At 38.8% G+C, this 11,792-nt stretch overlaps 1 protein-coding gene across 9 annotated transcripts in view; it reads right to left on the bottom strand.

Annotated features, from left to right (window-relative positions):
• Window positions 1-11,792, bottom strand: part of USP9X (ubiquitin specific peptidase 9 X-linked) — a 126,941-nt gene that overhangs the window by 40,530 nt on the left and 74,619 nt on the right. For all 9 annotated transcript variants that reach the window (XR_003429654.1, XM_027091420.1, XM_027091419.1 and 6 more), the window contains exons 22-24: window positions 4,699-4,829; window positions 4,221-4,499; window positions 113-238 (exon numbers count right to left, since the gene is read on the bottom strand). Coding sequence is in view for 8 of the 9 variants with exons in the window: in XM_027091420.1 (XP_026947221.1) it covers window positions 113-238; window positions 4,221-4,499; window positions 4,699-4,829 (536 nt within the window). In the remaining variant the exon portion in view is untranslated. The remainder of the gene's footprint in view (window positions 1-112; window positions 239-4,220; window positions 4,500-4,698; window positions 4,830-11,792) is intronic.

The raw sequence follows: 11,792 nt of genomic DNA, 5'->3' as shown, positions 1-11,792 counted from the left end.
CTAGGAAAATTAAGCCCCCAAATGTGATAAGGGTTATTTCTACATAAAGAGAGGGTCAAAAGTGAAAGAAACGAACCTTCCAGAATTCCAGCCTTACAAATTTAATACTAACCTCATCAGATATTTGCTGAGCAAGACGAATTGACACATTTCTAAGCATGCATTCAGATGACGGATTAGGAATGCTCTGAAGGGCACTTTGTAGCACCACTGCTTGATCATGAGTAACTTGGTTGACCTGAAAAAAGATAAATATTTTACTTTAATACTGCATACATAATCAAATCCAATCATTTGCTCCTCACTCATCATCACTCCCTCAGGATGACCTCCCTTCTGTATATATTCAGTACACTGTAGAACCCGTGTGACTTACACAAAAAGTTCTTTGCATTGCCAACAATGTGGGCTTCCTCTTTTTCTTGTGTAGTGGAGTGCCACATATCCCTCTGCAAACCCCCATTCTAGATTAATCCAACTTGTGTATCTACATCTGCATTCAGCACAACTTGCAGAGGTGAGTGATAAACTGCAGTCCTATCTAGAAACTCAGTAAAGTACTTCACATGCATGCTCCTGGGCAGACCCTGCTCCCCATTCACCCTGATCATCAAACTCTTTTGAGAAAAGAAAAATTAAGGAATATCAATAACAGAATAAAAATACTAATGTATAAAAGGTACCAGACCAAATTTTTAAGCCCATAAAGAAAAAAGATTACTTTTTTTTTTTTTTTTTTTTTTTTTTTGTGGTACGTGGGCCTCTCACTGTTGTGGCCTCTCCCGTTGCGGAGCACAGGCTCCGGACGCGCAGGCTCAGCAGCCATGGTTCACGGGCCCAGCCGCTCCGCGGCATGTGGGATCCTCCCAGACCGGGGCACGAACCCGTGTCCCCTGCATCGGCAGGCGGACTCTCAACCACTGCGCCACCAGGGAAGCCCAAGATTACTTTTAAGTTGTTATTAGCCAGGCAATTCTGACTGCCTTTCAAGTCCTAACTCTTCTCCATATTGTAAGTATTTCTACAACAGTATTTAAGACAAGTCTGTTTTTACTAATTTTTGCCTTTAGCGCCCTATTGACTGTGAGCTCCTTGAGATTAGAGGCTATTATGTACCTCTGTATACACAGTGGCACATTTTCTGAATAAAAGAGAAAAGTGAAAGAGGGGAGCATTTATATTTTGTGTTCTTCATTAAGCTCCTGTCAGGGATTACGATAATAATCTGTTTTTATCTTAAGAAGAACACCACTTTTAAAAAATCCGAGTAAGCGTGGTACCTTTAATGCAAAACAATTTAAGACTTGGGCCACTTTTTTTCATTACCCTTTTTAATGAAAATGGAGAGAAAAGGATTATGAACGCACATGTACCCACCGCCCAGCTTCAACAATTATGAACAAAGGACCAAGATTACTTTGTCTAACCACTCCCCTCACTTTCCATCCAGGCCCCACCCCAGGATTATTTTGAAGCAAATCCTAAATAAAATTTCATCTGTAAATACTTCAACATTTTTTTTTTTAAAAGAGGGGGTTCTTCCTTTTTTTTTTTCCCCCCCGGTACGCAGGCCTCCCACCGCTGCGGCCTCTCCCGCTGCGGAGCACAGGCTCTGGATGCGCAGGCCCAGCGGCCATGGCTCACGGGCCCAGCCGCTCCGCGGCACGTGGGATCCTCCCGGACCGGGGCACGAACCCGTGTCCCCCGCATCGGCAGGTGGACTGTCAACCACTGTGCCACCAGGGAAGCCCCGGGGGTCTTCCTTTTAAACATAACCACAGTATCATCATCACACCTAAAACAATTATAAATGCTATTATCTCAATTATATGTGATTATTATAGTATCACATATCTAATCAATATTCTAATCTCAAGGCCTAAGCCATTCATTCTTAAAATAGAAAATCTATATTCTTGAAGCTTTTATCTTCTATTGGTAACTTAGTAAACCATCACTTATGATGCATATAAAACAAGTCAAATGTGTAGTTTGACTTCTCATAAATAGGCATTGAATTCTGGCATGTCTTGAGAACCTTTGGTAAAACGGATCAAGGTAAAAACAAGAGTCAAAATAAGTTCAGAATTGGAGGTTAAGACTGTCAAGGTGGGAAGAGAGGCTGGCAACAGGCTAAATCAACTACAGTTCATCCTTGAACGGCATGGGGGTTAAGAGGACAGACATTCTAGGAGTCGAAAATCTGCACATAACTTTACAGTCGGCCCTGGGTATCTGTGGTTCCAATCAATTTAGGATCATGTAGTACTGTAGTACTTATTGAAAAATCCATGTATAAGCAGACTCGAGCAGTTCAAACCTGTGTTGTACAAGGGTCAACTGTACATCTTTTTTATTACCACCTGTGTGTGTGTGTGTGTCTGTGTGTGTATGTGTATGTATGTATATATATATATATATGCCAAATACAAGCTAGGAAGAGATTCACATGGAGTTTTTAGTAGGTTTAAAATAAATGAAGGAAGGAATTCCCTGGTGGTCCAGTGGTTAGGACTCCGCGCTTTCATTGCCGAGGGCCTGGGTTCAATCCCTGGTTGGGGAACTAGGATCCCTCAAGCAGTGCAGTGAGGCCGAAAAATAAAATAGAATAATTGAAAGACTATTTGGGGTTTTTAGCGGTTCCATACAAATTTTAGGATTATTTGTTCTAGTTCTGTGAAAAATGTCACAAGTTTTGATAGCGACTGAATTAAATCTATACATTGCATTGGGTATGAACATTTTAACATTAACTCTTCCAATCCATGAACACAGGATAACTTTCCATTTCTTTGTATTGTATTACAATTTCCTTTTATCAACGTTTATAGTTTTCAGAGTATAGGTCTTTCACTTCCTTGGTTAAATTTATTGCTAGGTGTTTTTTTTTTTTGATGTGATTGCTTCCTTCATTTCCCTGATAGCTCATTATTAGTGCATAGAAATGCAACAGAGTTCTGTATATCAATCTTGTGTCCTGCAGCTTTACTGAATTCACTTATTAGTTCTAATGGTTTTTTGGTGGAGTCTTTAGGGTTCTATACGTATAGAATAGTACCATGATCATCTGCAAACAATGATCCAGCAATTCCAGTCCTGGGTATATATCTGAAGAACATGAAAACACTAATTTGAAAAGATATATGCACCTCAGTGTTCACAGCAGCATTATTCACAACAGCCAAGATATGGAAGCAATGTAAGTGTTCATCAACAGATGAATGGATAAAAAAGATGTGGTGTGTGTGTATACAATGGAATATTATATTATTCAGCCATAAAAAGAATGAAATAAGTCCGACAAAGAAAAGACAAATACTGTATATTTCCATGTATACATGGAATCTAAAAAATAAAACAAACAAATATAACTAAACAGGAACAGAACCACAGATACAGAAAACAAACTAGTGGTTACCAGAGGGGAGAGAGGCAAAATAGGTGAAGGGGATTAAAAGGTACAAACTACTAGGTATAAAATAAGTGAGCTATAAGGATGTAAGGTGGGGACTTCCCTGGTAGCACAGTGGTTAAGAATCCGCCTACCAATGCAGGGGACACGGGTTTGAGTCCTGGTCTGGGAAGATCCCACATGCTGTGGAACCACTAAGCCCGTGCACCACAACTACTAAGCCTGCGCTCTAGAGCCTGTGAGCCACAACTACTGAAGCCCGTGCACCTAGAGCCCGTGCTCTGCAACAAGAAGCCCGCGCACCGCAACACAAAGTAGCCCCCGCTCGCGGCAACTAGAGAAAGTCCACGCGCAGCAACAAAGACCCAACACAGCCAAAAATAAATAAATAAACAAATTAAAAAAAAAAAGGATGTAAGGTACAACACAGTGAATATAGCCAATATTTTATAATAACTATATGGAGTATAAGCTATAAAAATATCAAATCACTTTGTTGCACACCTGAAACTAATATAATATTGTAAGTCAACTACACGTCAAAAAAAAAATTAAAAGTCAAACAGGATTTAAGGGAACAGGGAAGAACTGCCCTCTCAGAGTAGAGTCAGTGAAAAGCATTTGTAATTTTAATACAAATATAATTCAATAGAAGGAAACCATTAAAATGAGGAACCACTGGAAAGGAACTGAAAACATTCTGAATCAACTCTGAACTCTATAAGCAACTCTTAAGAGTTTCTAAGAAGTTTAACTTTAAAAGTTGCCATCTATTATTACAAAAAGATTTTTAAAAAGTCTGTATTACCGACGCCATGGGATTCACGCCTTCCACACCTGGCTGACAAGCTTCCGCCACAGCTCGTACGTGGCCATAGCCAATGGCAGTTAGCAACAGCTTGGCTATTTTAAGAGCATTGAGGTAGGCACCCCTTCGAGTTTCCATATCTGCATTTGGTAGGAAGTTATTTCTGGTTAGCATACTCAGGACAAGGGGTAGGCCACCACTTTTCAAGAAGTGAAATTGAAAATCAGAGGAATCATCAGCCAGAGGTGCACCAGCAGGCATTAACAAGGCATAGACTACCTGGAAAAAAGTAGAAGAACTGTATTAAAAGGTTTTAAGATAATTTCTTATTTTCCTCATCATCACTGGTTTAAAATTTTCCCATATTTTGAAATTCTTTCAAAAACATTTCATTACAATTTTATCCATGTTCTTCACATTATCATATAAAAGGTCAAATTTCAAGAACATGGAATAAATTCAAAAAGTAAAAACCAACCTCTGTTAGGTACAGCACTTGCGAGGCTGAAGGACCAAAGAAAAGCGAGTCAAGAGATGGACTAAGGCTGCTTTCTCCAAGTTTGGCGTGGTCTAAACAAATAGCTCTTAATTTTTCTATTGTTGTGCTATCTGTAAGAAAAAAAAGATACATAGTCTAAAATAAAACATAATTCATGCATTCATAGTATTTTACTTTTGATATTCCGAAGACTACTTTAGTATGGAATAAGAATCAATTCAGCTGAGTTACAGGCTCAAACTTCACAAGACATAACCAGATCTGGATTGGTTTAAAAAAAAAAAAGTCCCAATCAACCAGGGCTCTTTAATCACTCAACCCAAACACGAAGGAAGCAGTCTCCTCCTACACAGAGACCTCAAATCAACATGTCTTCCTCAGGCACTAGAGACCAAAAAACTACAACACACTTCAAAAGGAAGTAGTTCTTATTGAAAATAAAAAACCGGAAATATGACAAGCTCTTCCTTCCAACTTATGTTAGCTTCCATGACACTGTGTATTAACTCAACAGTCCCCAACCTTTTTGGCACCAGGCACCAGTTTCGTGGAAGACAATTTTTCCACAGACCGGGGTGGGGGGGATGGTTTTGGGATGATTCAAGCGCATTACACTCATTGTGCACTTTATTTCTATTATTATTACATTGTAACATATAATGAAATAATTATACAACTCACCATAATGCAGAATCAGTGGGAGCCCTGAGCTTGTTTTCACTTGTCACTCACTGATAGGGTTTTGATATGAGTCTGCAAGCAATTGATTTATTATGGTCTCTGTGCAGTCAAACCTCTCTGCTAATGATAATCTGTGTTTGCAGCCGCTCCCCACAGCACTAACATCACTGCCTCAGCTCCACCTCAGATCATCAGGCATTAGATTCTCCTAAGAAGCGTTCAACCCTAGATCCCTCGCATGTGCAGTTTACTGTAGAGTTCGGGCTCCTATGAGAATCTAGCTGCCGCTGATCTGACAGGAAGCAGAGCTCAGGCAGTAATGAGAGTGATGAGCAGCGGCTGTGAATACAGATGAAGCTTCCTTTGCTCACTGGTCCGGCCTGCTGCTCACCCCCTGCTGTGCGGCCAGGTTCCTAACAGACCACAGATCGGTAGCAGTCCGTGGCTTGGGGACCCCTGTATTAACTGGTTTGTTACAATGAAAGAAGCTTACTGGTATCCTTGGAAACTGAACCTTAAAAAGCAAACATTAAAAAAAAAAGGGAACAGTGCCTAATGTGCACATCAAGTAAGAAGATTTTTTTGATAATATTAAAAGATGAGTTTCATTTAAATCACACTAAAAAGATACAGTAAAAAAGAAACAATCCCATTATTAGCTACCAAACACTCAAACTTACTTCAGAAAGTACTTCAATAATCAAATTATTTCCAAGGTAAATGCCCTATGATTAAAATACCACTCGATAAATAAGATTTTCTTTTTAAGTAAAAGCTTTTCTTGAAGAATAAAGATAACTGAAAATTACTATAATTTCCTTAGGGTAAGCTAATTTTTACAGGCCTGGAAATATCAAAAAAACTTCAATTTGTGTTAAAATTGTTGGCTTTCCCTATTCTGAAGGGAGAGTGACATATAACTAAATGAAATATTCAGTTTTAATAATAAAACATTTGTGAATATCTTCTCCTGTCATTAAATACCCATCCCCTATATCATTTTATATTGATGATTAAAATGACAAGTCCTGTTGCCAGTACACTAGTTTAATCTCTAACACTGGGTATTTAGGTTTTCTCATTTTTTTTTTTAAACAATAAAGATCCAAGTTACTCTCTAAAAAGAAACCAATTCATATGCTGTATCTGAAAATATCTTGCTTAGTTTAAAAATATTCTGAGCGGGGCTTCCCTGGTGGCGCAGTGGTTGAGAGTCCGCCTGCCAATGTAGGGGACACGGGTTCGTGCCCCGGTCCGGGAAGATCCCACATGCCGTGGAACGGCTGGGCCCGTGGGTCATGGCCGCTGAACCTGCGCGTCCGGAGCCTGTGCTCCGCAACGGGAGAGGCCACAGCAGTGAGAGGCCCGCATACCGCAAAAAAAAAAAATTCTGAGCGAAGGAGGGAGGGCAAAGGGAATAGGAGAAAAGAAACAAGAGCTCTAAGAAAAGGAAGCACTGAATTTTAAGCAAATCATTTAATGTTGTTGGATTATAGTTTATTCATTTGAGGGATCTGAACCAAATGATCACTAGTGGCCATTCCAGCTTTAGCATTCATGAACCTAAATAATCTTAGGTCCTCGATTATGCACATGCTCATTTAACAAAATATGGAAAATAGAGACAACAAATTTAAACTGCCCATAAATCCTGGATTTTAGTTTATTTCTTTCTAGTTTTTTTAAGAGATACCTAATAAGCCTAATCAATTAAATGATTATAGCAACACAGTATAAGAAAGTCTAGAAAACGTTGAGCAGTAACACACAGGTTAATAGTACAAACTTTGGAGCCCAACTGCATGCATTATCTTAGAACTGCCTTTAAGCTGTGTGTCTCTGGTCAAAAGGAACAATCTCTCGGTGCCTCAGTTTCCCCATCTTTAAAATAGAAGTAAAAATAGTAATTCCCTCCCTAGGAATGTTGTGAGGTTTAAATGAGTTAACAAGTGTGAAATGCTCATAACAGATTTTGCCATATTTTAAGATATGAGTTAGACCAAACTCCTGGGAAAAAGGAAGCTCTGAAGAGGAAAAGCAACTCATTCTGCTTAGTAAAGCAATATACATTTTAATTTCTCTGTATCAAGCAAGAACCTGTTTTCCTGATGCGTGTAAAGGTCACAAGAACTCCTGAGGAGTTTAAATTACAAGAGTTTAAATTACCTACAGAGACTACTGTAGAAGTTCTAAGTTTAACAGCAAATCATACTGGAGGCACTGGACTTTAGGCAAAGATTCAGAATAAACAAAAGTAAAGTCAATGACTAATAAAAAAGCTTCTAATTCCATCTTGTTTTTTCCTCCTTTTAAAATATGTGCACGTGTGCACAAACACTAAATGATTACCCAAATGTTAGAAACAGAATTTATAACTACTTCCTTTTCTTAGAGCTCCTGCTACCTATCTTAAAGAAGAATGTGCGCACCCATGTGTGTAACAACCACAGTGACAAAGAGTAGGTTAACATTTGTTGAATAGTGATTAAATACCCGTCACTAGGCTAGGGGTTTTCCATACATGACCCCATTTAATCCATTCAATTCTATGAAATAGTTATTAGTAGCTCAGTTTTACAGATAAGGAAGCTCTGAGAAACTAAGAAAACTCATGTTTAAGGCCATGGAGTAGCAACTTGAAGAAGCAGGACTTGAACTCAAGTCCATTTGAGTCCAAAGCCTATGATTTGTCTACTGTCATACAATCATTACTGGCATTTTCAAAGCTGGCTAGTTCAAATTTAGGTACTATACTTCGATTATATAAAATAAGATAAAAGCGCCCTCGTAAGCTTCCTGCTTGAGCTGCTCGGCAAGAGCTCCCTCTCGCCATCTAGTGGCACTATGCTCAAATCACAAGGTCAGGGATTATGAGATGGGTTTTCCTTTTCAAATGTTGAATCTGTGTACATAAAGCAACAACAGCTGTTACTCAGATACTAGTAAGTAAAACAATACAAATTCTAAACTACGCAACAGATAAGGATCAAATTAAATCATTAAGAAAAGCCTTCTTAACAGAGCAAATAAAAACTCAATTAGAAAAAAAAAGAAAAGCCTTATTTAAGAATCTAATTAACATCTAAATCGATTCTGTACCACATGACTCAGAAAGTGAGATCGGATGGGAAAGGTCAGACGTGTCTACTTTAGAAAAAGGAGATAATGTAAACACAACAGTTTAAAAAATTATCTGGGCCAATTATTGAACTGCATTTGTCAGCAATGCATCCATAAACCCCACTAAAATGAGAATAAATTAATATAAAATACATAAACTCAGAAGGATAAAGAAGTTAAAAGCTGAAGGAACATTAGAGATGTCAGCAAATTACTGAAGGTGTAGAGGGGATGGAAGATAGCTGGCTTAGCTGAACCCAAGAAGTGCTTCTTGGGGGGTAAGAGAAAGAGGGAGAGGGTACCTATAAATCAGCACTCCACCAAGTCCTGGAAAAGTTAAGGATATGAAAACAGAACATAATTGAGATGGTACAGATGAATCAAAGACTTAAAAACAGAGTGCCTGAAATCTGCCTAAGAGGCAAATTTCTACTCTACCTCCCTCCCCAATAGACTGATGAAGCTGGGAAGCAGATATCTCACTAATGTAGAGAATAGATACAAATATGGAATGCAAAAGACTAAAAAGCTGGATTAGTACCAGTATGAACCCATGTTTTTTTTGATATAAATGTGTTTACATACGTGTGTGTGTGTTTAAGTGTGTATTACTTCCTAAGTCCAATGAAAATGCCTAGACCACAAGAACACCCCAGTAGTAATGAGCACAATTTAGCCCTCACATTCTGGTTTCTAAATATCTTCCCTCACTAAAAGGAGAAATGTCTGATTCTAGGGCTGGAATAGAGAAAGTACTAGATGAACTTTAAATATCTTATGCCAGAAAGAAGTACTCAAAGGATGATGAAGCTATATTAAAAAAAGCACTGGGTTTATGTAAAAAAGAGAGTTGGGTACATATCCACTGACCATACCTGGGACAACTGAGCATCAAAATAAATAATGACTATAATGGCTATAACCCAATAGATAAAATAAGAATCCATGAGTAAACAGTGATAACACATAATTAATAGGGGAGAAGGCAAAGCTCTACTTTATAGTAGTATGCCAATATCCTTGCCTGTTGGAAATACACAATAAAGTATTTAAGGATGATGGGACATCAGACCAGCAGCAAATTACTCTCAAATGGTTCTTGAAGTCCTCAAATTGTACTTCAAACTTTTCTGTAAGGTTGTAAATGTTTCCCAAAAAACATTAAAAAAATTTTTTTAAGTTGTATAGGATTGAATGATCTGATTGAATTCTCTCTTTCCACAAGCTCTGTTATTTTTAGTGCATAACTTTGTAGAATGTTAAGTTTTAGAGGAAAACACATATATTAGAGTAGAAACACTGAAATGTGCTCATGAAAAAATCCTACGGAAAAGGATCACTTGGAGGAAGGTCTTGAAAATTTAACACTAGAATATCTGGGGACAAAAAGTCAACAGAAGAGCTGGAAAAAGTTAAGGATACCACCCAAAGCTGGAATAAAATTAATGAGAGGAGAAAGGAAAGGCAAGAAAATCAGATTTAGTAGATTCAACACCACAGTCAAAGACATCTCAAAGATCCACAAAAAGCAAAACACGGAGAAGTAAATTAGCAAAGAAAGAACAGAAATCTCTCACAAATTAGGAATCTCCAGGCCCACTGAAAAACCATCACAAAGCAGACCTATACCAAGCAAGGCATTTCATCAGGAAAGTTCTAAACTCAATGATAAAACCAAAACTTCCAGAAACAAAGATCAAAAGCAAAGGAATATCTTGCACTGTTGGTGGGAATGTAAACTGATATAGCCACTATGGAGAGCAGTATGGAGGTTCCTTAAAAAACTAAAAATAGAAGTACCATACCATCCAGCAATCCTACTACTGGGCATATACCCTGAGAAAACCATAATTCAAAAAGAGTCATGTACCACTATGTTCATTGCAGATCTATTTACAATAGCCAGGACATGGAAGTAACCTAAGTGTCCATCAACAGATGAATGGATAAAGAAGATGTGGCACAAATATGCAATGGAATCTTACTCAGCCATAAAAAGAAATGAAACTGAGTTATTTGTAGTGAGGTGGATGGACCTAGAGTCTGTCATATAGACTGAAGTAAGTCAGAAAGAGAAAAACAAATACTGTATGCTAACACATATATATGGAATCTAAAAAAATGGCTCTGAAGAACCTAGGGGCAGGACAGGAATAAAGACGTAGATGTAGAGAATGGACTTGAGGACACAGGGAGGGGGAAGGGTAAGCTGGGATGAAGTGAGAGAGTGGCATGGACATATATACACTACCAGATGTAAAATAGATAGCTAGTGGGAAGCAGCCACATGGCACAGGGAGATCAGCTCAGTGCTTTGTGACCACCTAGAGGGGTGGGATAGGGAGGGTGGGAGGGAGATGCAAGAGGGAGGAGATATGGGAATATATGTATATGTATAGCTGATTCACTTTGTTATAAAGCAGAAACTAACACACCATTGTAGAGCAATTATACTCCAATAAAGATGTTAAAAAAAAAAGCATACGTAACTATTAAAAAAAAAAAGGCAAAGGAATAGAACTCAGGAGAGCTTTGGTCTTCACACAAGCAACATTACCAGCTAGACAGTTGAGTAAATTTTCAAGCTAGAATTCAATACCCAAACTACTAATCAAATGTGAAGGTTAAGCATTCAGATTAGCAATGTTTCAGAAACGAATAACAAAACCACCTCCCAAGTACCCTTTCTGAAATAAGTGCAGGAGGGTGTGCTTCAGCAAAATGACAGAGCCCCTCAAGAAAGGCTCAAGACATAGGAGCGAGTGAACAGGGATCCACCATAGGAAAGCTGAAGAAAGAAGTCCCCAAATGGTAGCTGTGTAGCGAACAACCAGATGAGAGGAGGCAGACGAAAAGTTCCAGGACAACAGTGGAGCCGACAGATTATATAATACACATAATAATGGAAAATTATTTTGAGAGGTTACTAGAGAATATGTGGAAAGAATTAGTAATAGGTGTATAGAAAATCAAGAAAATAAAAAGGGGAAATTATTAAACCCTGAAAAAAAAGTTGCCATTAATCCAGCAAACTACTTTTCACACACTCTTGAAAAAACAAATGCTGAATATGAATTTAAGAAATAACTGGGGCTTCCCTGGTGGCACAGTGGTTGAGAGTCCGCCTGCCGATGCAGGGGACATGGGTTCGTGCCCCGGTCCGGGAAGATCCCACATGCCGCGGAGCGGCTGGGCCCCTGAGCCATGGCCGCTGAGCCTGCGTGTCCGGAGCCTGTGCTCCACAACGGGAGAGGCCACAACAGTGAGAGAGG

Source organism: Aethalodelphis obliquidens, unplaced genomic scaffold, assembly GCF_003676395.1.
Source record: "Aethalodelphis obliquidens isolate GAN/ISIS:26980383/991018 unplaced genomic scaffold, ASM367639v1 scaffold71, whole genome shotgun sequence".
NCBI classification, from domain to species: Eukaryota; Metazoa; Chordata; class Mammalia; order Artiodactyla; family Delphinidae; genus Aethalodelphis; species Aethalodelphis obliquidens.
The sequence above is the reverse complement of the archived record's forward strand: the minus strand, read 5'-3'. Positions and strand labels throughout refer to the sequence as shown.